The sequence below is a fragment of the Rhodamnia argentea genome, chromosome 8 (genome assembly GCF_020921035.1).
Source record: "Rhodamnia argentea isolate NSW1041297 chromosome 8, ASM2092103v1, whole genome shotgun sequence".
Lineage (NCBI taxonomy): Eukaryota > Viridiplantae > Streptophyta > Magnoliopsida > Myrtales > Myrtaceae > Rhodamnia > Rhodamnia argentea.
The window spans coordinates 23,025,905-23,053,788 of NC_063157.1; the positions used below are offsets into that span (position 1 = coordinate 23,025,905).

At 40.5% G+C, this 27,884-nt stretch overlaps 2 protein-coding genes and 1 non-coding gene across 4 annotated transcripts; 2 read left to right on the plus strand and 1 right to left on the minus strand.

The window, feature by feature from the left end:
• Window positions 1-85: 85 nt before the first annotated feature.
• On the minus strand, window positions 86-21,886 carry LOC115735224 (probable glucuronoxylan glucuronosyltransferase IRX7). Of its 2 annotated transcripts, XM_030666349.2 has the most exons (6): window positions 21,173-21,886; window positions 20,714-21,072; window positions 20,226-20,476; window positions 19,417-19,886; window positions 3,604-3,614; window positions 86-101 (listed from the first exon to the last, which is right to left on the minus strand). In XM_030666349.2, exons 1-4 carry the CDS (start codon window positions 21,501-21,503, stop codon window positions 19,421-19,423), a joined length of 1,407 nt encoding a protein of 468 aa, XP_030522209.1. In that variant the 5' UTR covers window positions 21,504-21,886; the 3' UTR covers window positions 86-101; window positions 3,604-3,614; window positions 19,417-19,420. The 2 variants fall into 2 exon arrangements, with proteins under 2 accessions (XP_030522209.1, XP_030522207.1); XM_030666347.2 differs by lacking the exons at window positions 86-101; window positions 3,604-3,614 and having other exon boundaries at window positions 19,164-19,886.
• Window positions 15,997-17,943, plus strand: LOC115735226 (probable xyloglucan endotransglucosylase/hydrolase protein 32). Its single transcript, XM_030666353.2, has 4 exons — window positions 15,997-16,264; window positions 16,710-16,810; window positions 17,086-17,303; window positions 17,489-17,943. Exons 1-4 carry the CDS (start codon window positions 16,024-16,026, stop codon window positions 17,850-17,852), a joined length of 924 nt encoding a protein of 307 aa, XP_030522213.1. The 5' UTR covers window positions 15,997-16,023; the 3' UTR covers window positions 17,853-17,943.
• Window positions 18,059-18,150, plus strand: TRNAY-GUA. The gene is given in 2 exon segments: window positions 18,059-18,095; window positions 18,115-18,150. It is a non-coding gene; the product is annotated as a tRNA-Tyr (tRNA).
• Window positions 21,887-27,884: the final 5,998 nt, after the last annotated feature.

Sequence of the window (27,884 nt, forward strand, 5' to 3'; positions counted from 1 at the left end):
GCAATTTTTCCCAAGTGTTTTTGCCCGGATCTTTCGTGTGGATTGTCCCTCTTTAAGAGGAAAGTATCCAATTCAAATATAGTCATTAAATAAAAAAAGGTACAATGTCCATCCAATTGTGTTGATCAAAAAGAGACACGTCGTTTTCTCTTTTGTGCATATGATCCCCGTAAAATCTTCCAATTAGTCCTAAACTTAGTGCACGGATGCTAATTCAATCCTAAACTTTTTAATTTTTTCAATTGAGGCCTAAATTTTTCCGTAAAATTTCAATGTGGTCCTTTCTACCAATTTTTGCCGGAAACCACTAACATTGTCGATGTACCACGTAAGACGGCATGTGACGATTGGACCGCCACATCAACGATTGTTGGCGAAAATTGACAGGAAGAACTACATTGGAATTTCATTGAAAGATTTAGAACTAAATTGACAAAATTGGAGAGCTTGGGACTGAATTCACATCCATACAATGATTGGGTAGTCCTTGTCGTATAATTGCTATCAACCAATTTCATGAGGTCATTTATACATTCGCAGTTGAGGTACTTTCTCATTTTGCACTAAATGATTTTTTTTATAGAGCCATCTAGGTAAAGCACGATTCAATGAATGTTCATGTTAGATGCAATAATTAGGGTTCCATGAACATGCTCGGAGCATGAATACTTGAGTTGCCACGTTATTAATTAGCATGATTCTAGGATCATAAACCACGTTATTAATTAGCATATTCTAGGATCATAAACTTAGTGCATGCATGCATTTGAAATAAATAAAAAAAAAGGGTCTATGCGGAATACAGCATTCACTCATCAAAAACGAGAAAATAGAAAAAGGAATCTATGGGACAATTGGTTTTTAGTGTCATAGATTAAAGTTTATGGAGAAAAAAAAAAAAAAGAAGCTCTAATCTATGTTTTTATACTTTCACGTTCTTCCTGATATAATTAAATCATTTTCCAAAATTATCCAATCAAATCGCTCCTACACCAGATCCGACTTACGCGGTTATCAAACGACACCGTAACGCGATGTGGACAAAAAATTTTCGAAGTGGACATCCATTTAGGCGTCTAAAATTGCTAAATTTATCGCACACATCACTGTGGGGATCCTTATATTATACTTCAGCGTCGCCCGACGGTCGCACCCGATAAATTTGATCGACCTTTGTATAGAATGGACTTAATTATAAAATTCGTGAAAATAGAATGACTTGATTAGATAAATTAAAGCTATCAAAGCTTGATATGAAAAAAAAAATCCCAATTTTTTTTTTTTTTAGTCTGAGACAAGTCGAGCGAAGCCAAGCACTTCCGGAGGCCTATTCCTCCTACCAGCTCTGAACTAGACAAAGTAGCGGATCAACCTGCCTTGAACGATGGATTGCTTCTATTTTTATCCCATCTTTAAAGGCAAGATCTTCAACTTTTTTTTAACAAATGCAGACTTATACACTCTACACAAAACTTTTTTTTTTTTCGAAAACTTGAATACTATACTATATCCATATTTTATGAGATTATTGATTACAAAGACACATCGTTTGGTGATAGCCGGAGCTGAAACTAGAAAACGGCGAAGAGAGAGAGTTAAGTCCCGTGATTTTTTTCATTCATTCTGAGCGTTTGTGTAATTCTCCGTCACGATTGTACACGTTTTAAAAAAAACGTTCTTCACATGATTCAAACAGATTGGAGAGGGATTTTTGTGCTCTTATTTGAGGAAATATATTGATCCTGACTTTTGAAGTTCTTGCTGTTTTTTGCTCGTTCATGTTGATGTTGTTAATGGGATGAGTAAACGCCATGGAACTCAATGTAACTTTTGACACTTCGTGGATCGATGTGGAATGCTAAACATTCTAGGACTTGCTTTAAAAAAAAAAAATTAAAAGGAACCAAAATATGTAACTTTCGATTTGACGTATTGAACGAAGGTCCCCAATTTGAAGGCGGGTTAGTCGGTTGATGCTTGAAAGTAATTCTTGCACATGATTCATCAAGAAGATGTGCTCTTTATAAGAAGACGTAGTCACATGCTGTTGATAAGAAAAGCGTACAAGGAACAAGATACCTCACAAGGGAGATATGTAGTTTTAATTAATTGCGAAGAGTACTACCCAAAAAAAAAAATTGAAGAGGGCATTAGAGATATAAATTCATTCGTTAAATTCGTGCAAGCGAAGAACATATTATAATATTTATTCTTTTCTTATGACGAAGAAGTCTACCTAAATGTATATAACGTTATCTCCCTACCGTTATCCATGAAATATTTAATAGGTAGGGTTTGTGTCCTTACTATGGAAAAGTGTCAAAAAAAAAAAATTTAACCTATTATATTTGTGCCAATTCAGTTACAAACATTTTATTGGGTATCAATTATGCCAATTTTGGCTGAATATCGATGTCGTGGACATCGGGCATCTTACATGGTACAATTGGCATTGATGTTGATTTTTTTTTATATATTTTTTTATATATTCTAGTTATTTTTTATTTTTTCTCTTTCTTTTATGTGCTTTTTTTACTTTTGATTGAGGGCCGATGAGTGTTGCCGACGGACTATCGCCGGTCCCAAGCGAGAGCTCGCGAGCACTAGCCGTAGCCGGCAAGGGCCACTACGCCCTTGCTTGGGGTTGGCCGGCGTCCCTTGCTGGCCCTTAATAAAAAAAAGAAGTGTACAGAAAATAAAAAAAAATTATTAAAAATTGACATATATGTCCACGTCAACGCTAGTCGTGCAACATAGGACAACCGGCGTCCACTTTAGCGATTTTCAGTCAAAATTAGGGGGATTGACTCGATTGATACAAATGCAAAAGCTTTGGACTGAATTGGTAGGGTCCTCGCATTATTTTTTTTCACTTCTAGCTTTTCCCTTTCCTCTAAATTTTCATAACGGAAAATAACGATCCAAAATTTAAAAAAGGCGAAAAATTCTAGATGGCTTTACATGTCAATATTATTTCCACCTTCTAAAATATTCAAAATACTGAAGATAAAATAACAGTCAATACCAAATCTGACAAGACAAAAAAAAAAGAAATAAAAAAAAACTCCAAATAGTATAATGATGGAAAATGGCTTCAATTCCGTGGTAGCTAAGCTAATGAAGAATTTATGGATGCAAAGAACGATTTTGCGTGCAAGACATTCAAATGCTTACTGACTAAAGTCTACATGGATGAAACTATGTGGCTGTCTTTGTCAATAGAGTAGCCAAAATATTTTTATCTTTGTAGATATAATAGGAAGAAGATGCGATTCGAATCAACTAACATGACATGAAAAGGTTTGATTTTACTCTACGCGTCCAAAGTGGTGAGACTTGAAAGACTCAGGAGACCTTCCAAATCAACTCTGAATCCCACTAAACTACAGCCATGAGCAGTTCAGAATCTCTTTAATGATGCCCCCCGTGTGCTAGCCGTACCTGCTGTATCCCCGGGCCTAAGTGAATACCGCTCATACGATCGTCATGGCCGTTCGTGACCTAGCGGTATCGTCTGATATCAAAGAATGTGGGGTCAATGACTTTGCATCCACTCGTGGTGATAGTGCTTGTATCTTGCTCTGATGGCCCGGGTCACGAACCTTTGGCGTCTCAGTCGACTGATGGTTGGTTGTGGTCATGAAAAAACTGAAAACCGAAAAACAGAACCGAACAAAACCGATAAGTTCGTTTTGTGGATTTTTTTGGTTTCTTTGTTCCTCTTGATTAATGAAAGTTGAAAATTGATTGTGGTATTTTCCTAGAGCAGGAGAAAAGATAAACAAAGAGTAAAGTGGTGAGGACAGGCAAATGCAGAAATCGTTGATCTTTTAGATATATATATCTCTAATTTTACATCGTTTGGATATAAAATATCGCCCTGATGGATAAGTGTCACACAACTTTAAATTAGCGCCACGACTTGTAAAGTCATGCAGGCACGGATGAACAGTAAGAATAGGAAATAACATCATATCGGCGAGAACGAATGGCATTCCTTGAATTACATGCTTTATTTGAGCAGCCCGTGATCCTTGGAACTATGTGCACATGCGGCTAAAAAGGTGCTGACAATCGATGTCAAACAAACGTAAGAACCAAAGCCAAAACCTAAAGCGAAATCGACTTATTCTTTCTCTTTAAGACATCACCCTCTCTCTCTCTCTCTCTCTCTCTCTCTCTCTCGCTCTCTCTCTCTCTCCTTATTATATACATGTTTCTGTTTTGATGCCCTTTTTTTTTTATGTCTTTCCCATAAAGATAATGATGATTCACACCTAACATATGCATTATTTGGAGCCTAACTAGATTCCTCCCTTGCGTGGTGGAAATGGCACGACACATTCTTAATTATTTGAGTCCCCGACAAAATTTAATTTGGATGTTCTTCTCATGAAGGCCCCCCCCCCATCAATCAACAACGCCTTACCGGTGCGAACATATTTTACGCGGCTCGACTAACGTAAGGGCAGAAATCGACCTCGATACGTTGAACATCGCACGAGGTTATGCGATTAAAGTCTGCTCGATCGAGTCGTGGCTATTCCACGGTCGCATTAGATACGAGTAAGTATGCTGTGTGTTTGGAGAAATGTGTTTCCAGAGCTGCGATCTTTCAAATTGATGGGCAGCTTCCTAAAGGGGTGTGGAATGCCGTAGGCAACAATGGAGTTGTGGTAATCATAAGGTACTTAGCGATATACTAGTGATATCGAGTGGCTCGAGCTGAACCAGCTTGGCTCGCGACTTGGGCCTTTCGTGCTGGCAATTAGAAGCGTCGCTCTAAACCCGGATCACCCATAATTCTGGTAGGCCGTGCCGTGCCGACTCGTGGCTCAAGCCCTAAAAATCGATCAACAATGTGAAATTCACAGCAAACTGAGGTTTTTCTAATTAAAATTGTTCCTGGGATAGAATTTTTTTTTTTTTTTTCCCTCTCCCTGGTAAAGCCCGTTATTCAGTTGGCTCCCCGTTGAATCGAAGGCCAGTTAAATTGATGTGAAATTTTGGGCCCTCAGAATCGCTGTGAACTGAGATCACGGCCCATTTACGAAAGACCCTCGCAAAATAGAGGTTAATTAAGCCCACTATCAAGCAAGCGGAAATCGATTCTTATTCAAATGGTGCGTAACCAAACGACAATATGCCATCTGTGTTTTTGAGTTTTAAGAGCTGCAATAGTTCATTTCAAGATTACTTGAGGTAGAAAACTTGTTTTGGATGCAAGTATTAAGCCGAGTACTCCCACCTCTCAAATGCGAACAAGAGATTTGTCGGGAACACTAGAACGTGGAGGAGTCCGCCCGATCGACGGAATATTATCACATGTGTTTTCATCAAGTTGTGATTGCCCTAGACTCAATAGTTTCCGTAACTAATATGCAATCAAAATACCAATTAAAATACGAAATCTAGCTTTAGATACAAAGCTAATGGATCCTAACATGCCAAACATTAAAGTTTTCGTAAGATCCAAATTACTAGGGCAATATTACACAAATATTTGAAAGCTAGCAAAAAAATTACAATGGAATTTTATCGAATCATAACACGACTTACATTCTTAGATGACATGCTTGCCCGATGACTAAATTCGAATGTAAAATTCTAAACGGAAATTAATACGGTGCGACGGGAAGGTAAAATGGTTAGAAAATAAGGTCACAATGCTTAATTGACGACGAGCATTAGAATTAGAAAATCGAGTCTGATTGGAATTTGAAATTCAAAGCTTCAACAAAAACTAATCTGAATGATCTTCAAAATTGGACACGACACTTGGATTGATGTTTTACAATTCTTCTGCAAAGTGCAGTGGCTACGTTGAATGTCTTGAGAGACACGTGCGTGTGGACAGGTGCAGATGTGCCTTTCATTCCTCCTGTATCTTTAACGTACAGTGACTTGGCTTGCGCCCTGCTACAAGAATGACTTGTGACCGCTCCTAACCTTGGAAAAATTTAAAAAAAAAATCCGAAATACTCTTATTTTCTCAAATAAAAATTTGAAATGTACCTTATTTTAAATAATGACCCGAAACACTTTCATTGTCTCAAAGAAGGGCATAAATTACACATTATTTTAAATAAGAACCCGAAATAACTATATTAGTCTTAAAAAAGAGCCCGAGTTACTTTATTTATGGACATTTTGGTAATTTACTATTTTATTTGATTTTCCCTTTTTCTTTTTTTAAAGATATTTTGAGAAAAATAAAAATAAAACAAAGAACACGAGACCTCCGTCTACGGCCGCCACCCCACCACCAACGAGGCGGCGGCTATGGCCGGCGACCTTGCCTACTAGCATGAGAGGGCCTAAGCTAGGAGAGGGTCGCAACCCTCTCCCAAATGCGGGCGAGGGTCGGCAACCCTCGCCCAAGCCGACCCACCTTGGTTCGGTCTCGGCGGATGTCCGCGGCCCTTAGCCGGACCTAGGCGAGGGTCGTCAACCCTCTCCCGGGTTTGGAGAGGGCTAGGGCCTTCGCCTACCGATCGACAGGGTCGTTGACCCTTGTCGAGGCGCGACGACCCGCACAGCCATTACCGATGCCCTATCGGTGTTGGGGCAGCGGCCATAGGCGATCCCCCCGCCGGTTTTCTTCTATTTTTTTTGTAACTTTTTCTTTTTCTTTTTCTTTTTTATTTTAATTTAATTTAACAAAAAACTAGGTTAATTTTATATTTTTACAACAACAAAAAACCCTTGATTGGCTGGAAATTTTGGCCAACCGGCCGATAAGGTCAAACTCTTATTTGAAACAATCGTAGCCATTTTAGACCTTTCTTTGAGACAATAATAGCATTCCATGCCCTTATTCGAGAAAATGATGACACTTAAGGCCCTTTTTTCGAATTTTTCTCCTAATCTTTGTGATCAAGATGAGCTTTTCTTTTTTTTTTTTTTTTTTTTGGGTCGAAAAACACTAAAATTCATTCACTCAAACAAGAAAATACCACAGCTGTTGGGGACGCTTAATTAGCCGAAAAAAGGGGAAAAAGTCCTTTTCTATGGGCCTTGCCACCCAGTCTGCCACTTGATGAGCTGGACCCGACATTATATCGAGCGGGCCTTATGTAAGCGTGCTATTATGGCTTGGTTTGGGCCAGTAGGTTCTTTATGTTTAGACCCATATTTTGATCTTGGCATCAACAGATATGCCTAGGCATCAACAGATATGCCTATGCATCAAGATTTGATATGGGAGTACGCCCATGGTTGGATATGGGACTGAGGCCTCATGCAACATATGTAGACCACTTCTGAGGAACACCCACTTGAGCACCCAAGTCGGAATTCACTAGAAAAACAGTGTCAAACACACTCCACCTTCTAGGATTTTTCTATTTCTTCGATTTGCTATCATCATCCACATGTCTATATCAAAGATTTAACACTTCATTTTCGAATCTTGTAAAATCTTCTCTGGTTGTTTTCATGGATACATAATTTAGAATTTAAAGGGAGTTAATTTCCTCGCATGGATTCGCGTATCTATGGGTCATGTCCCACAAAATGAACATACATCGTCTCCCTAACGAAGTTCATTAGCTCCAATCATCTTCGTTATTTTTATATGATGATTCTTCTACACTATGACCATGAACATGTAGAAATACAAGGTGAATCGAGTTAGAGCTAGAAGTACATTCAATCTCCTGCTTTTTGGGATGGTACTATTTTTAACGGTTTTTATGGTAAAATCGATTTGATATTTCCTACTCTATTATATGTTTTTTTTTTGTCAAATTATATTAGACTCTTTGCTTATAATTGAGATATATATCCCCTGATGAGTCCAAAGAAATCATAGCGAAATATGTGCTAAGACCTAAGTAAAAGGATGCCACATATGATCCAAAAACACGCAGTCCCTCCTAGATTTTCGGTTTCTTCGAAATTTGTATTATTGTTTATGGGGGAAAGCTTAACAAATCGCTTCTTTAATCTAAATTATAGAGGACGGGATAGGTCTAGAACAATACTTAAATAATAAACAAATATTAGTGAACAGTAACGCTAATAATTAAGATGGAAAGTGGAGGGACCTCATCCTTTACAGGAGAGGGCTTTAGCATCTTAGTGTCGGTAGGGCACAAAAGTTCGAAAGCCGTTGTCATATTGCCTCTAAGAAGTGATTGTAAGGCCAAATCCTGGATTTTCCTTAATGTCTAGGGTTCATGATATAATGTTGAGATCATCTACTCCCGTTTCTGCTCTGCCTCTTATCCAGCCCATAAGACTTGTACCGATACTTTGGAAAGGATTATATTTTTCTCCATCTCTTCCGTCGCAACATCAAGCAACTAGTTATTAACGGCCACTATTCTAACATCAGCGGTCCTTGATCTCGGGTGACCTTAGACCGATCATATAGTTGTGGCGACATCCATATTGCACATGCGTGCATGCGCACATTGTGTGTGTGCGAGAGAGAAAGAGAGAGAGAGGGTAACGGTGGCTCGGGCATTCCGACAACATCGGGTTATGTGTCTTAAGAAGTAGGGGAGGGAGATGGAGGGTGTAATTCTTGACAACCTAAATGTAAAATATGTTGAAGGAACTCATCAATCAAAAATTGGTAAAAGATGTTGAGAAAAACCCATAATTGATTTCGAAATTGACAAAACAATTCAAATTCTTTAATATCCGAGTTAATTCAATGAGATATTGTTTTGCAAAATGTTCTAATGTACACTTGAATGTTAAAGAATAGCTTACGGGATTGAATTTGGCATAAAGGCCTTAGACGCTGTTTAGAGAGCTCAGACATTGAGTAGTGGAGCTCGGACATTATTACTAGCTCAAGCTACGAGACAATATTTCATATGCAACGACCAAATTATTATGAGATATATTCGAGATGATATAATTGGGATATCATTTTATCACAACAGCTAGCAAATCTAGCTGGATTTTGTTCTTGAAGATTATCAATCATGAAGATCAATCATGGACGTGAATTAAGGGAGACGAGGATGACGTACTTTATGAAAAACTCTATCTTTGAGAACCCGGATCATAATTGTTTGGGCAATTTGATCTAATGGGAGATTCTTTCTTTGCTTAACCTCAATGGTTACGAAATCATTTGTATACAATCTCGTCCAAATGGGAAGTTTGGAGAGTGATCATCTGGAGATCTTACAATGAGCAGTTGGAGATGGATGAGTATAAAAGGAGACGTCAATGCGGAAGAGTACAAGTGAGAGTTGAGAATTCAAAAATTTCAAGATCAAGAGAGCTTCACATCATTCATGTACTTTTGATCCAAACAATGTAATACTTAAAGGTTTTCATTCAAGTGTGTGAGCTTTAGGCCTTACGTCTATTCACTTGAGAATCATTACCGAGTTATAACTTCTGAGCTATTCACTAGTAAAATCTAGTCGATTGGCTACTAGCGTGAAGAAGTGGAGTAGGCTTGAACAAAACCGAACCACCATAAACTCTCTATACAAATTCTCTACTCCAAAAACTCCTTGTATTTTCATTCGATAGTTGAATTGTGCACACACTACTGCTTCTAAGAATATCTCGGATCTTGCTCTTGCTTAGACTCTGAACTAAACTCTGAACTTATCTATTTAAAATTCCGCATTAACTTTTAAAACTCATTGAATCAGCTATTTACCCCTCTCTAGGCGATAATGCTAGCCTCAACGTAAGAAAGTATTTTCCCTACTAGAGATGGAAGAAAATATAGCCTTTTTTCTTCTTTTCACAAAAAAGGAAGTAATTTATGAGATTATAATACCCTGCTCTACTTCGTTCTACGCATTTGGTGGGTTTCCTCGCTTCAATTTAAAGAAATCAACAAGAGCAAACTGCAGCTTAATCCGGTGACAAATTCCAGAAGCAACGATAGATTTTAAAGAGGCACTACAATGACGAGGATTTACATTGTTAATCCCTTCTTGTAAGATTAGCGACAAGGATGATAATCCATATGTCATAGAGGACGTGAGCACGTAATCTTCGGGCATTTCACTCGGATTCGGACGTCATGTCGGCTAAAAATGGTAGCCTTATCACATCATTATGTTACTTAAAAGATACCTGAAAGCTATGGCTTCTATACACATGCAATAAGAAGCGTGCAAGCATGTCTTTCTTCTTCAAAATCCAAGTATCTAATCAATAGATTGATGGATTAAAAGGGGAGACACGGAAAAGAAAGAAATATTAGAGCATCCACCGTCACCGTTACCGTTGATTTACAGAATATTTTACACAGAACGGCATCATCCATTCTTGATTTGAGAATTATAACTCTCCGCTCTCTTTTATCAATGTCGTATGGGTCCGCTTATATAAAATTCTCTATACATCAATTGTGTACACGGCGTAAACTTACACAATTTATAATAATGTCCTCTAATCTAATCAAGCACTGGCGCACGTGCAAGGTCTATACGGCCCTGTGGGTGACCGGCAACACAGCCCGGCATTCAAGGACGGATTTGAGCATCCCTTGCTTTGCAATTACCTCCCCGTCCTTGTCATTGCATCCAATGTTCTGTATTTTCAACTTCGTCGGAGTATAAATTTTCGGTTATGTGCAGGTGATGATTCATTGTATGCAAAGATCCCTTAGCTTCAAGTTAAAGCAACTTGGTAAAGTTACTAGGTGATCAAGCAAGGCCACTAACATGTTTTCAACTTTTATATGTGTTTGGGGCAAGTAGAAGGGGTGGTTGATCAGATTGCGAACTTTATACGTGTGCAATTATGCATGGCCAAAAGCAAATTTTATAATATGCGTAGTCACGGTGTTTCCTCCATATCCTAACCATTTCGGACTCGATAGTCGATAAAAAAAATTGCGCGGGACGATCCAACTCTGACGTAGCGAACAGGTGGTTTGGATTGATGCGGAATAGACCATGTTGAAACAAGCACGTTGGAATAGGGTTGTTAAGACAACTATTGGGTGGTCTTAGGAACCGACCATCAGCCCCTTCCACAACCGATGTGGAACAACCCTAATAATCTCCCCCACACACATCGTGTCATGGGTCGGAGATAGTGACAATCCATATCTCTCTCATGTGATCGTTGAGTCTAGACTTGTTGGTAACCTAGACTCTGATACCAATATTGGGTAGTCTTGGGCCTCTCTCATCCCAAAAGCTAGCCGAAAGGATGAGTTTTTCCCTCATACTTATAAATCGACCACCAATCCTTTCCACAATCGATATGGGATAACCCCAACAACAATCGAAGTCCGAGCATGTATACTACAAAAGTATGTACGTGTTGCATGTCGAAATCCTTCGACAGGGCTTTCTTGGTTATGGGTTCTGGGCCCAAAATGACTATAGCCCAAAAATGGTTACTAACGCGAGAATCTTTTATTGAACTTAATCCGTTCGTTTTCCGAAAAGGAGTTCTTGGTCGGTTTTGGATAGAGTGTCAAATGCAGTAGATTAACACAAGAGGCGCGTTACGGTCTTTCAACAACCTCGACAACCCAATATGTGCAATAATAGAAGTATGTAGCAAATTTCGACACGATTCTAGAATTAAATCGACAGGATCGGGGAAATGATGTAGGACACAATGCTGGAATTTAATCAACAGCACTAGACGGGGGATTATAGGACACAATACCGGAATTGAATCAACGGTCTTGGATAAGATGGATGAAGGGTACAACACCGAAATTTAATTGACGGTATCGAACCTAGTGAGCAGACGTCGGAATTTAATCGACGTCACCTAACTCTGGATATGAGACTCGCCGGAATTGAATCGACGATGGGAATCCGAAAAACTATAGCTAGGCTAAGTTAAAGGCTAAGAGCTAGTTGAAAATACAAGTGTTTTGGGTTTTTTTTTTTTTTGTGTGTATCTTGCTACCGTGAGGTATTTATAGGCGAGCTCTTTGGTAACCGCCGAGCGGTTTCTTCCCTTTGCCCTACGCTTTGCCATTTTCCATAAGCCACGTGGATGACGGTTTCCCAGTCTTCGCGCCTTTTCTTTTTACCTCGTGGGGATTACCGTCAATCTTTTAGCAACCGCTTCGATCGTGGCCCTCCTCCGCGCGCTTTTCTTGTTCTTGAAGGAAGTGGCGCCAGAATTTACCCCGACACGTGACACCCTTTTTGACCGGCACGTACCTTGCTTCAATGTTCCTTTCTATAGCTAATTATCGCCCCCTCGCGTGCTTGTCACGAGCTTTCTTGGATTGTTTTAGGTGTTAACAGTACGGAAATAGGGAAAAGCAACATAAATGGTCACAAGAAAGAGAAGAAGAATGTGAGATATATTGAGTCTGGTTTATGTGATCTGTGAATGAAATCTATTGAATGTATGGTACGATCCATTCAGTACGTCATTTGGTATATGAATACAATTGATATTTCTCGGTATAGTTAAAATTATTTGAGAGAATTCAATGGCGACACGAATGAATTCATAATCCGTCATTTGTATATCGTTGCCCGGCCAATTCTTTTTCTTTTTCCCTTTTAATTATCCAAGGGCACAAGGCGTGGAGACTCAGCCATCTAAACACTCGTGAAACGTCCTGCAAGCCCAATGAATTGGTCAAGTCCATGCCTAACCTGCACAAGTGATCCCGACCTAAAGTAGTTTGCATGCAGATTGCAAGGTTTGAACGGGTGACATCTAGTTTATGAGCTAAAAATCCTCCAAAACCCTAACAGACCGCGCCGACCGTTGGGGTTTGAGCTCGGTCTTCCAGCTAATAGCGTCCACGCTTCTGCATATCTTTTCAGTTTGAACAAGAGCTTCGATCTTGCTTATTCCGTGAATCCTCTATTTGTGGTATTGATTAGGACAGAATGACAACTTGGAGAACGATCAATTGACATCAAGTTGTTCCGAGCACGTTTACTATCAACAATTGAAGGACTTGTATTAATCATAAATCGAGTTAATTTCCAGTTTAGATTATTTGAAACAGGAAAAATAAAAAAGATCACTATCCTGATGTTACATGCTCTCAAATATACGACAACCCACAAGATTTCATGAACTGTCGACATATATCTTTCAAATTCAATGAACTCTTAAGTTTTCGGGTCTCATCGGATAGCATTTTCTTTTTCTCGAATTTTGCATTCTCTTCTATTCATCTAATGGCTATTAGTTTAAATATTTTGGATTGAACTTTCAAACATAATACCAGAGTCAAGTCCAGCTTATTTCGCGTGTGTGTCCACCCGGTTCGTGTCATTCTATATCGTTTCTCAAATTTTTACCATTTGGGTTGGACTTTCTAACTAGAACAAAAAAGATTCTCTCACTGGAAAACCAATTTAAAGTATTATGACGAAGAAAGGTATAACAAAATAAAATAAAAAAGTGAGGGGTTATATGGAGATGATGATATGAAAATCTCGCATGTCAGCATAATATTTTGGGGGACACACCCTGTTTGCTTTTCCTCTTGTTTTCTATCAAAACGACTAACAGTAATAGTCGAACCATTTTAATCAAAACTCCGGATGATGCCAAAGAAGATTATTCATTCAAAGATTGCTTGCCCTAATATTATATTTGTTGAGCACGTATTCTTGTTGCCCGAGAGATAGGGCAAAGTATCTTTCAAGGCTCCGACCTTAGCACGACGATTCTTGAGACAAAATAACGTACAGTGACACAACATTTCATAGTCATGTACCATCATACATCATACGGATGTTCATGTACGGTGCACTACTTACACACGTCAAACAAACATGTACGGAAGAGATAAGTATCGAGTTTGAATTTTTCCCACAGCATAAGCCTGAATGCCAGAACACGTTAGAGGCTAAATTTGTTATCCGCACAAGCATTTTATTGGCCTAATATCCTCAAAAATCACAACCTTTAAGTGCAATCTCAATTCTATCCTAAATCTTTTTTTTTTATAACAAATCACTGACTTTTACCTGAGTTCCAAATTTGCCATTATTAACTCTCCGTCCAAAATCGTCCTTAGTGATGTGGCATCTCTACGTCATTGCTCTAGTTTTCTCAAATTTCATATCCAACAACACATTTTTTGGAGATGAATTTTCATGCCTGCCCAAACGACGTCTTATTGGATTTAAAATTTTGGGTAAGAACTAGAGTAATTGGGTTGACTTTCGTCACTTGCTCTCAATCTTAAGAATGCCTTCCTTCCATCTCGCTCGGAGATTTTCGATTTTCGATTTTGCACTTTGTCTTCCATCACTCATGCTCGAGAGCCTTCCATCTCTTGTTGTTGGAGAGCTTGAGACACTTTGCTTAGGAGGCTCGAACAGCTCACACTAGGGAGCTATCTATCACTCGGTTATCAAGAGAAGTTTTGGACGGATGATTAATCGGAGCAGCTTTGGAGCTCAAGGAAAAATTGGTTTTATGAGGAAAAAAAATTAATGCTGAGTTGGAACTAAAACTAAAGTTGGGAGGTTTTTTAGGGTATTAGGCCCGTTCCATCTTTGATTTGATGGTATTTTCTTGAAACTTATGTAAGTCTCCTCAGCCTTGCCTTCCCAATCTCAATAAAATAATAAGGGTACGTACACTTTAAGGTACCGTTTCGGGATATATGTATGTCCATAACAATTGAAGCTAGCTTGTGGGGCCATTATTTGATACATATGGTAACCCCGAAAATCTTTACGCTATACATATTTCTACGTTGAGCAATATATATATAAAGGAATTACAAAATCACGACCCAGGATTGATGGCCGTTTGGTCATGTCGGACTAATACATACTTGCTATGCTTAAGCATAAAAGTTTTGACTGAAATGTATAATGTATGCCTATCGTGATCTTAAGCAATGTAATACCAGGTTCATATTCTAAAGTTACTTGAGAATAATGCCCCTATTTATGAACTCCACGATTCATCATATGAGCAAAAAAAAGTCAACGAGGGCCTCGGGTACAGAGTTTTGAGTTTATGCAACTGTTGGGGCGTTGACCAACCGCTTTCTTTTGAGCAATATATATGCACGTCTTTATATCTGCTTTACCGTAGATAAATTGCTCCCCAGTTAGCCATCAGGGAAGGAAAAATCATATTTCTTCAGTTCAGTCATTAGAAAGAAAAGGGGAAGAGATATGTACGTGATTTTATTGGATGGAGTTGTCAATCGGATCTTGTATGATGCAAGGACATGTCTTTTATGGGATCTAGTGTGCGTGTATATGTACTCATGCATTATTTTTTTCTGTGAGCAATCCACTGGCGATGGCTCGGCTCTCACGCGACGACAATGAAGAAAACAAAAGGAAAATCAGATAACATAAGTTCAAAAAAATCAAAAAAATATTTGAAAATTATAAAAAAAAAATTATTCACGTCAACGCCGGTCGTTCCACGTAAAAAGGCCGGCAACCATGTCAGCGATTTCTAACAAGAATTGATCGGATTGACTAAATTAGTACTAGTGTAAAAGGTTGTGGACTAAATTGGTCCAATTGAAAAATTTAAGACTAAATTGGTCCCAATGCAGTAAATCTATGACTTTTTCGATACTTTTCCCAGCGCAGAACATACTTAGAGAAAACACCAGATGTAGTTAGAAATAATATGATTAAAAGCTACATTCTAAGTTGATATGTTGGAACAAGTGAGATACAAAGATGGAATGATCTCCCTTACCAAAAAAAAAAAGATGGAATGATCAGCTTACCTAAGTGCTACTCACAAGGGAAACCGTCAAGTCGCTTGGTAAAACGATTCACGTGACAAATCTGATGAACGTACATTTACCTTTGCCTAAAGCTAAGTCGTTATCCTAATACAATATTTGATGGTGGGGCAAGAGAATGAAGGAACACGCCACATAAAATGAACATGTTTTTCCTCCATACTTGTTCCAAAACCCTACCTATTTTGTCCCCATCTATAACTTCCATTAACCACCTTATCACCGTATGATCATATAGGGTCCATTCACGCCTCTCTCTCTCTCTATCTCTCTCTATTTATACGCACTCCACATTTGTTGCCATGCTCAATCTAGTACCCCGCTCACTCTCCTTATCTTTAGAACCTAACCTGGGGATCATGTCTCTGCCTTCTCTTTTCCTCTTCAAGCCATTTGACTTGTCTCTTCCCATCATTCTTCTCGTCGTGGTCGGGACGTTTGCACCTTCCATTGGTGCACAGGGTCCACCTTCGCCTGGCTACTATCCAAGCTCAAGGTTTGGCTCCATAGGGTTTGATCGAGGGTTTAGGAACCTGTGGGGCCCTCGGCACCAAAGGCTAGACCAGGGCTTGTTGACTATCTGGCTCGACACTAGCTCAGGTCTCCTCATCTTCATTTCGTTGCCACCGTGGAGTCATGAGATTGCTCGGAATTATCGGTGTATACACATAATAGTCCAGCCTTCTTCTGACACTATAAACTTTTAGAATAGTCATTTGTGATTTCATAAATTCTTACATGATATCATAGCATGAAATCCTAAACTCGATTATTTTTAAGTCTCCATGTACGGCCCTTATTGTGTATGTTCATGTCCAACCTACACGTTGGGGGAGGTGTAAAAATATTCCAGTATCAAATTAAGCATTCTTCTAATAGAGTAAAGCTTTGGGATTAATTGGATGTGTTTCTACTTAATTTTATGAAAAATTAATCCCAACATGATGGTAAATTAGGGTAGTGCACCTTATTTTGTGGACTTCTATTATTCATATATGGCGATTAGAAACAGCAACTTAATTTCCTTTTTTTGTCTTGGAAACAGGAAGTGGGTTCAAGTCTCTTCACCCATATCAATCTGGTTATTTCAGTGCATCCATCAAGCTACAACCTGGTTATACTGCTGGAGTTATTACCTCTTTCTACGTAAGAGCTAGCATAACACGTCCATCCTATTCATTTATTTTTATTTTTTTCAAAATACATATCGAAATGCATGAGACAGCTTTGTTTTGTGCAACTTCCCTTTAATCCGATAAGAGGAAACGTGAGATGTCAACCCGGTTGTACTGCTGAAGCTTATGTGCAGCTTCTAAATCTCCTTCTTCCTATCCACAAGGATAGTATTATAGCAAGAGTATTGGGGAATCTACCTTAGAAAGTGTTTCATGAGAGATTAATGAATTTTCGGATACCATCAGCTCTCCAACAATGAAGCCCGCCCAGGCAACCATGACGAGATCGACGTCGAGTTTCTGGGAACGACACCAGACAAGCCTTACACTCTTCAGACCAATGTCTTCGTCAGAGGAAGTGGGGATGGAAACATCATCGGAAGAGAGATGAGGTTCCACCTCTGGTTCGACCCCACCAATGACTTCCACGACTATGCCATTCTGTGGACACCTAACGAGATCATGTGGGTCTTCTTCTTTTTTCCTCTCCTTAATTGTTCAGACTAGAAATGTCTAAACTAGTCTCTTGAAAAACCCTTCACGTGTTAAGGAGACCGGTTCTGCAACTTTTGGCACTCTTTGAAACGTGACTAGCATGATTTATACGTATTCCATATGATCTTATTCCTTGTAACCGGGGCTTTGGCAGATTTCTGGTGGACGATGTACCTATCAGGAGGTACCCGAGGAAGAGCGACGCGACATTTCCCTTAAGGCCGATGTGGGTGTACGGATCGATATGGGACGCGTCTTCTTGGGCCACCGAGAACGGCAAGTACAAAGCGGACTACCGGTACGAGCCGTTCGTGGGCAAGTACGCCAACTTCAGGCTGAGCGGGTGCGCCGCCGACGGCTCCGCCCGCTCGTGCGACCCGCCCTCCGTCTCGCCATCGGGAGCCGGCGGCCTGAGCCGGCAGCAGTACTTGGCGATGGGGTGGGTGCAGAGGAACCACATGGTGTACGACTACTGCGCGGACCCCAAAAGAGACCACACGCTCACGCCCGAGTGCTGAAAAGGAGCTCCGGAATTTTGGACTTGGAGGTTGGTGAGATGGGTCCAAACTTCGGCCCGACAAAGATTGGGGTTGAGCGTCCATGCCTTCATCAAGATTCGGATTTGAATGTGGATCAGCCCAAGGCCCATAACCACATAAGCCGAAGGTTGAGTGAAGTTTTTTCTATTTATAAAAGCAATTAATATGGGAACGTAAATAACAAGCCGACCTTAGCTCAGTTGGTAGAGCGGAGGACTGTAGTGGGACCATCCAACAGCATATCCTTAGGTCGCTGGTTCGAATCCGGCAGGTCGGACTTTTATCCTTTTTCTTTTTTTCCCCCTCTCTCTCTCTCTTTTCAGTTGCTTCTTTTTCCTATAAAGATCAATAGCGTTGTCGGAGTTTTAGGGTCAGCACAAGTAAAGACGGCGTATGTTCTTTACGGTCATTAAAAAAAAAATTCCATCCCTAATTGGATCTGAAACCTGCTAAGACATTGCCGAAGCATAGCCAATTTCCCTCGACACAAAAGGCAGGTACCCCGGTCCATTCCGGCCCGTGAAAACCCGTGGACCAAGTTGCAGACGTACCGACCTACCTGTCGCGTCAATGTCATGTCGGACCGAGTCGCTAAGCCGCAACATCATCGGACTGAAAGTCCCAGAAGTTTTGCACCCGTCCCGTGGTCGGCAATTCACGCGCTGCACAAGCATTCTCTGGACAAATTTAGGTGTGGGGCTAATTAATAAGTAATTAGTGATTCTGATCGGTACCCGTGACCCCGTGACCACATTCTGACACCACCTCCTCCTCCACCACGCCATTTAAAGTCCTGACACCCTCCAACTTGTCACGTTGCTCCGCCCTTTCCGTCCCCTTTTTATCTTTAATTTTCTCGAATTTCTGGAGGAAAAGAACCACTTTTCATAAAAAAAATAAACCCTCATAAAAAGGAGCCCCCTTTCCAGGTTTTGTCCCATTCACATTCCCAATAAACCTAAAGCTCCAGATCGAATCACTACTTTGCTCGGAAAGATTTGAATTCGAGACCCAAAAACAAGCTCCGATCTTGTTTTCGGTTTAATCAACTTCTCCCCCCGCAACACCAGCTTAAGACACAAAAACTGCATTTGTTTTCCTGTCCCTCAAAAGAATTAAGATACATTATCCACACCTAATAATAAGCTTCGATCACATGTACAACTACTGACATTACTTTTATATTCCCAACGATGCCGTCCCCTCCAACTCTTCCAGCCTGTATGTACAGTGTCTCTCCCCTCTAATCACATCTACGTCGTCGTTTGCGAAAAACAATCTCTTCTTTCGACAAAAAAAAAATTATATATCCAAAAATCTTGTACTCCGCCCGATTTTTTAAAGACAAGTGGGGCCCACCCCCGCCATTTTCCTTCGTACTAAAATTGACTTCCGGGCCCCACTCCCTGCCTCTCTGCATAATGCAAGAGCTGCCCAGCTGTCTCGCATTATTGTCCTCCTCGTCCCTCGAGAGAATATCATCCACGTCGGACAACAACCCGATGCCTAGCTGGCGCCCACGAACAGCGGCTTAAGCTTTGCGCTCCTCATTGGCTATAAACCCTGCTCCTCCTGTGCGAGCGGTCCAGCTTCTTGGCCAGGGACCGAAGGACTTGCCACGTGGCGTCGCCGTACTCGACGCAGTCGTTGAACAGCAGGGCCCGCCGCACCTCCGGGCTCCAAATCTTTCTCTGTATGGCGCTCAGGTTGGTCGCCGCCACGCGGTCCAGGATCGCCCCGAGCCTCACCGCGTCCCGCTCCGCCACCGTGAGCGATATCTCCGGCCACGGCACGGCGTCCGGGAAGGGCAGGCGGATGCCGTCGGCGATGACGACGGGGACGCAGCCCAGCACCACGGACTCCACCAGCCTCGGGCTCCAGGGGGCCCACCCGAGCGGGCACAGGCAGAATATGGACCGCACGATCTCCGACTGGTATCCGGCGAACCTATGCCGCCTCAGGTAGAACCGCCGGTCACCCCCGTACTTGTGCCAGATAACCGATCTCACCGCCCTGGAGAAAGCAAAAAAAAAAAAAAATTTGAAAAATCGACATTCCTCATCAACACAACGTGAAAATGCTAAACATTCAGTTTGGTCAAACGAAAAATCTCAAACATTCACATGGACAGATCTTGAGAATCTTGGCCAGGTAAGGACACGTCAGATTCCCACCCAAAAAAGGGACACGTCAGATTGAATACCATATTGCAGGAAATGATTACAACTCAACTGTATTGGGTTCTTAGCTTATAGATTCAGTGGAGGGTCATATACTAATTTCAAAAGGGTGGAGCAATGATTAGGAGTTTGATTAGAGCGAAATGAACTTGTAAGAGACGGAATCATTTACTTGCTGTAAAAGCGACCGCTGATGTTCTTGGGGTGGACTTCCATTTTGCCCCTGAAGAAGGCCCAGATGTCCCGACCGCCGTTCTCCGGCGACGCCTCCAGGGTCCTCCGTAAGCTTTCCGGCGGAATATAGGGCGGAATCACCACATGCTCGACGTCCTGACACGGGTGGTCGTAGTTGACCCCGAACGTCTGCAGTATGATGGACTTCTTCAAGAATTCTGGCACCCCATCTGCGATAGCTCGATCCTCCTACAGAAAAATCGACAAATAACCCACAGTTAATCATCAGCTAAACCAGATTGATGACCCAATCAAACGTTCAAAACACGGGGGGAAAATGAACTTCAATCCGAAGTTTCCAACTTTAACGAAGGATGGAGTGTCAATCGCAACGATTTGCGTACATTTATGACTGATAGCTCGGGATGCGTTCGTGTTGAAAGAAAAGGACAAAACCATTTTGGGGTTTTTTTGGGGGTCGTTTACCATGGCGTGGAAGCAAGCCCCATAATCGTGAGAAGCGACGAAGACGTGATCAGACCCGGAGCTCCGGTTCCAAAACGGGTGCTCCGACGAAATTAGCTGCACGGCGGAGAGCAGCAGCGACCTCGCGTGGCCGATGGCCGGGAAGCCATTGGTGGTGCTGAAGTTGCAGGACACGTACACGGGGACGAAGAAGAAGTCAGCTTCCTGAGGGTCGAGCGTCCGCACGTCGCTGGTCAACAGAGCCCTGTGGATCGCCACCTCCGACGCGAACAAGTGAGTCCTGCATCGCTCGTTCGATAGCCATTCGGAGTTGTACTTCGGCGGCAATTCGTAGACGTATATCTTCAAGCCCCTCAACTCTGCAAGAAACAAAAACAGAGGTCGTGTCAACATTGAGGACTCCTGAGGCAGAAACAGGGGAAAGGAAAGTAAAAAATCGAAACTTTAGCGGTTACCAACCTTGGTCGATCTTGGGTTCTTGCGAGCGTGTGGAGCTACTATTACTAAGCGACAAGGATGACTCGAAGAGCGCGCGAGAGGAGTGAGTCGACCCGGAGCCGGCAAAGCTCGTGGTGTGGAGAGGGTTAAGCCTCTGCTTGGGGCTTTGGCTGAGGAGGTAAGAACTAAAGAAGTAGAAGGAGAGAGAGAGCCAGAGGACCCATTTGTAGTATTTACGGAAGAAGCTCTTGTCTTGGGCTTGCCTCTGATTGTGCTTGCCGTTGCTGTGCAAGAACCTCATCCTCACGTAGAAGCCCCTGCTGTTGGTGGGTGGTCTCTTGAGCTCCACCATATCTCATTTAATAGCCTGTGAAAACACCAAAGAAGAAATCGGAGATCTTGATGAAGAAGGCGAAGAAGAAGATGATGATGAAGGGAGAGCGTCGAAGGCTGGTGAGATGGGGCTTTCGGGTTCTGGTGCTCCTGTGCTGGCGTAGAGAGTAAGGTACAGTGATGGGGTTCTGTTGGGGGCTCGTTTTTCGGTCTGGGAATAAACAAAAACAGATGCTAACAACTGCTTTCTGATTATCTTTTTGCCGAACCTCCTGCCCGCTCGTTGTTTAATATTCTGTGGGGTTTGGTCGAGTTCTGGTCCTGTCGCAGAATTGAGACCCAGGACGTAGACGAAGAAGAAGAAGAAGAAGCAGCAAAATTATTAAATGAGAGAAGAGAAAGAGAGAGAGAGAGAGACAGCGCTCAGGCTCAGAGGTTCACATGGCGGAGGTGATGGAACAGAGTGGAAAACTTTTGACAGAGAGTAACAGAGGCCCTCGGTTTCCATGCCATTTTTCGGGTCCTTATTTTATAAAAGAACGTTAGTAGCGGAAAAATATTAAGGTTATCGAAAAATTTAATCTTGAAAACATCTTTAAGAAAATCACCACGATGTCCAAAACTTACCGTCCCTAGTGAGAATTTAGCGACACAAAAAAAAAATATTAGCAATAACCAATATAGTTGGAGAATAACCATCTTGATTAAAAAAAAAAAAACCACTTGAAAATTATCAAAGTAGGTTAATTCTACGATTATTCATACATTTGTCATCTTGCGAGTTAAGAAAACGAAATTTTGCCGAGCTATTTTGGGAGATTTTGATAAATAAATAAAACAAACAAACAAAGGTGAAACTTTTCGAGAAAAGCTAACATGAACTTTCAAATACCTTTCGGAAAAATGACCATCACTAACCAAAACGTTATCACTGTATTTTGAGAAGTTATCATAGCTAATGATATATATATCAAGAATTTGGAAAATTACCATTGTTGGCGAAAGAAGTCATCAATCATGAAAGAAATATTTGTAGATTAGCATATTAATTTGCATAATTTGGCTATCTTATTTTTGTAGGTTCTTCGCAAGGTTATATTTGGGACTGCTTCCTCACCGGTATCATTAGCAGGAAATTCAACTTATACAGAGATTGCATAATATTTTAGATTTCAAACAATAGTATCCACTTATTTCATATACCATTTTATCTATACACAAAGATCATCGCAATAAGTATCCTAAAAGCACTTGCCGAGCATATTAAATAAAAAAATGTCTCGATTTTACGGAGGATTGATTACACAGATAAACATTCTAGAGTTAATATCTAGGGTTAATTGTGTAATATTTTTAACATAACATAAAAGTCGTAGCTCAGAGGATCTCCCGATTAAAATACTTCCATTGAAGACATTACCATAGGAATTTCCTTATAATTTTGGAGCATATACCAAGGGCGAGATATACCTTTCTATTTTCTAAGACCCTGTTTAGTTTTAATCAACGGTGTCTTGTGTTGATCAAGCTCGTTTAGTTTAGTTCAAGGCTGTGTGAATAGATGTCATCGTTCATGAGCTGAGGACATCTAAGCTCATGATTACATGATTGATTACGGAAACTCGCGGAGCCATCACATATTAATATTGTTCATTTTATTGATTACATGATTATAGTCTAATGCATGTGTATGATATGTCTAGTTAAATACAGACCACGAAGTAGCAGCAGCCTTGTGAATGTCGTGTAGTAGAAAAGTTAATTGACTTACATCGATAGTAAAACAGTACATCTTCGAAATCATTGCCTAAGATTATAAGATGGGTCGTTATCACATGCAAGAAGGTATATATTGCTTTCAAAAGAATTACAATCCTCAGAAAATGTGCCGTAATCTAAGCGATTGAGATGCGCTTGAGGCACCGCTTCCCGTCACACAACATAGTTATTCCGTTTTCCAAACCTTTTGCTGTGTTTAAGAGAAAAATTATCAATAACAAAGCTCGCCTTTGGCCGCAACCATCACTTACATGTCTCTATTTTTGCCAATACCATTCACATGCCTTTGAGTAAAATCTAACTTTGAAAAGGCAGATAACCGCTCCTCCTTATCAGCCCATCTTAGCCTCTTAATTAGGGTTTATATGGTTTGATCTTTAGTTGATTTTCGAAAGCAGAGACATGCAAGCGGTCATTGAGTGAAAGATGATGTATATTTACGGTATTTTTTTACTATGTTTTAATGGTGAGTTTAGTATTAGGGATTGTTGAGCTGTGGCGGAAGATGAATAGGTTGCGGCTTGTCGGTTTAGGTTATGTAATAAAGAAGGAATCATACCTAAGATATTCCCAATTTTAATAAATACATGATATCGTGGAGCTTTAAGAATAATCTCTTTTGAAAAAAAGAATCCCTTTTGGCTTAGATTATGAAGAAGATAACTAAGAGGTTAGAGAAAAGTTAAAACGCTGAACAAAGGAGTCAAAAGATTGTGCTCATTATACATGGATAGGAAAGAAAAGGAGTTCTCCAATTCTAATTTAAGAGAAAATGGGAAATAGAGCAGCCAAAAATATCGATAAAAAAATGGCTCACATAAATTTTTCTGAAAGTAGAAACTATCATATATTGCCCTTCGGACGAAATTCTTATGGATAATGAAAGCATTTGGAATGTCGGATGAAGAAAATTTAAATTGTGGATGCAAATGAAGTGGAAAATAGAATGTGAAATATACCAGGTGGGGTCGCGTGATAAGAATAGAGTAGAAGAATTCCTTTCGGACAAAATTCTGAAAATACATGTGATCATGTTTATGACTACATCGTCCTCCTCGTCTAATTCGATTTCTCAGCAAATTAAGAAGAAAAAAATGTAAGAGATAAATTACAATTTCTTTTTCCTTTTCTTTTTTTTTTTTTTTTGCCGCCCATTGATAATACCCTTTTGTGGGGGCAATCGCGTGATGGAGAATAAATGCAAAATTTAATGAAAAGGGGTAGGCGAAGGATCAAAGCAGTTGACCGGTGGAACAGGTCAACGCCAGCCAAAATTGAGTTCGTCTAATCTATGGGGGAGGTCAGCCTAAGGAAAGCATGCGTTTTGTTCGAGAATCATCAAATGCTCCAAAGAGATAAGAAGATCATCAATTTCCAGGAAGGCTTTTCCTTTTCATGCCAAGAGATCAATCCGCCAGAACAGGTTAATTTCGGTTGAAAGAACAAGGTAGTGAAAAATTAAACATCGTGAAATGGGTAATTGTTCTTTTTCGGCTTCGGAAAATTTCTTGACGTGTTTCTATTTCTCATTCTTTCTTCGACGTGATTCTTTCTTGGTATTCATAGCTCATCGCATGCTCAATCAACAAAGAAAAGGCAAACGTTACCCCGTCAAATGCTCCCATGACTCCCCGTGTCGAGATATCCGAATGAAATGCACAGAGAGACTGTGGTCGAATACCTATCGAAACATTTTTCAAAGAAGCCATTCGAAACATCATAAGAGGATGAAATATTCTTCCTATATGCAATTGAAATTGCAAAGGCATGGATCCAACGGTGAACTGACCTGGTTTATACCCTTCAAATTCGACCGCATGGGAAGAACTTCCAAGGCCGAGGAAAGTCTGAAAATCCCATGGCTTAGCTTTGAGCTTTTACAAACGGTAGGGAGTTCTCTAAATCCAGCCTTGAAGCCGACTCTCCAAGTTGTCACGGTTGGCAAAGCCAACTCACCTCATCTTTCATCGCCAAAACCCTCAACATCCTCACAAATTTCTAACCAAAAGACGCAAATATTATCCTCGCGAAATAGCTCGGCTCCGTCGAAATCCAGTGTCCGTCGAAGGCCGAAAGTTTTCCCGGAATAATATGCAGATTCCCGGGTATTGGCGGGTTACACATATGAATATCGCCCATGCACGAACCCTATGGAATATCTCAATGCATAAGTTGTGTTTGTATCCAAGCTTAGCACAGATGTCTACATCCATTCAAATGGAAGAAGAAAAGAATAAAAAAAGAGAGAGAAGAAAGCATGAATTTTTTTTTTTTTTTTTTGTGGTCAGAGAAGGGGGTTTGAATGTGTGTTGGAGAGAGAGTCTCGCGCACGGCAAGGCATGGCCAATGACTATCCTCATTAGTGACGGCGACGCCTCTCTCTCTCTGGTGTGCGCGAGGCGGGGGTGGAAGAACTGGTCATCGTCCTAAAATCGACGCCAAGACCACGGCCCCATTCAAGTGACAAAGTAGCCAATCGGTCTGGTAAAAACAAATAAAATAGAATCGAGAGCTGATTGGACCACCCAGAATCGGACCGAACCAGCAGCCCTCTTAGGGACCGGTTCGGTTCTCGGTTCCACACTTGGAATCACCACCCGTCCATCCGGACTGGGGTGATTTATATGAGATCTTTTACTCAGTGTCAACAGTCTCTCTATCATGATCACCACTTTTACTTATTGCTTTTCTAATCTCATGACTTACCCCTTTTTACTCATCGGACTCCTTCCTTAGAGTCAAAACGGAAACAAAGTACAAAACCATTGGAGTTCGCATGCCTATTGTCCTAGTTCGAGTAAAAGATCAATGCTTATGCCTTTTCATTTTCAGCTTGTTGTGTTATCTAGTGGAGGGTCTGTTGAATGGCCTTCGCTCATCCAGATACTTAATAGGGGATAATACCTGGTCATGCATAAGCTGTGCAAGCAGACTTGATTATTTTATCATTTTCGGAACATGGAGCAATGTGCTCATGAATGGACTAAAAACTCCTTTAGCTCTTCCAGAATCTTTTTCAGCTTGTCGTGTTATCTAGTTGAATGGTCTATCTTATTCACCCTTATACAATGACAAGTCCTTCACAATAGTCTCATCCATCCTATCTGGTCCGATTCTCAGTTGGGCCCATAGAACTATTCAACGGTTCCAGGTTCCTTGGTGGAAACTCCCACCCGGTCCGGTTCGATTCTCGGATAAGTCTATTGAATTATAGAGCGGTTCTCGGTTCCCATTTTGTGGAAACTCCCACCCGGTCCAGTTCGATTCTCGAATAAGTCTATTGAATTATAGAGCGGTTCCCAATTCCCATTTTGTGGAACCGACCCTTAGTGGACGGTTCCCGATTTCAAGGTGGGAACCACCCACCCGACCATGCTTACCCCTACTCCCAAGGATGCCGGTCCAATTCCCGGTTCCATAAACCCGGAACCGGTGATTTTCGGTCCGATTCCGGGAGTGAATCGGACTATCCAAACCGGACCGAATATTTCGTCTTTCATATGTGTAAACCTAATAATCCACCAATTATTTTTTTATTTTTTAAATATAAACCCAATTATAATTACTATACTAAAATTAAAGTCTACATTGCTCACTCCTCTTAATAAATCCACTGGTTTCATTGGACAACCGGGGAAGTGGACTAGACTAGTCCCAAGACCATCTGATTTGGTCCCCAATTCCCGAGTATAACCAAAATGAAGACCGATCACTCCTATTGTTTCCTACAAATGACCCGAGAAGCAAAAACACTTGTCAATTTTAAGCGTATTTGTTAGACAACACGAATCATGCAACACAATTATTTCGACTTTTTGATAATTTGAAAAAAAAAATTTATTAGTTTTTGGACTTAAATATATTAATCGACTGAAATGAATACATTGTTAAAAACATCAAGGTATATACATTTTTTTTTATTGATAATGAATACATTTTTCATTGATGTGTTTTTCTAAATTATGTAAATGATCTAAATTAGGATTATTTTTTCAATTTTTCAATTTTTTGTGAAGTAAATGGAGCCAATTTTAGCTAGGATGTGATTCACTTTTAACTTTTAAAAAGACATTGATGAGATTTCCACAAAGCGAAATAGACGAATATAAATCGAGTTCAATCTCTTGGATCTGATTTTTCTTTTCAAATCCAACCAATTGTTAGGATTAAAAAAAAAAACAGATTTTCAATAATTATAACTCATATATATTGTTGAAAGTTGCTATCCAATTGTGTATCTTTTGTAATTCCAATAACATCTACCGGGGAAAAAAAATAAGACAAGTTGGTAACCTTTGGTAGAAAATTTGTGAATTACAAGTTTGTACGTACAAGTTTGTCATGAGCATGACACTTCCTAAGTCTTAATAGTGAGTTCCAACATACCTAATACTAACATCGCCGCGATCCGAACACTTCACCTGACCGAAGCGACGGGCAGTGTAAACTCTAACATCCACTTTCTTCGTACATTTTTCAATAAATAGTCAACATGTCCATCTATCTTATTCCATCAACGATCATGTTTCAACTTTACTTTTTTCTTGTTAGATAAAGAATTGGAAGCGTGATTCCGATTGTCTAACTCCTAGGCTCAAACTTACCATTTGAATTTTCCTTG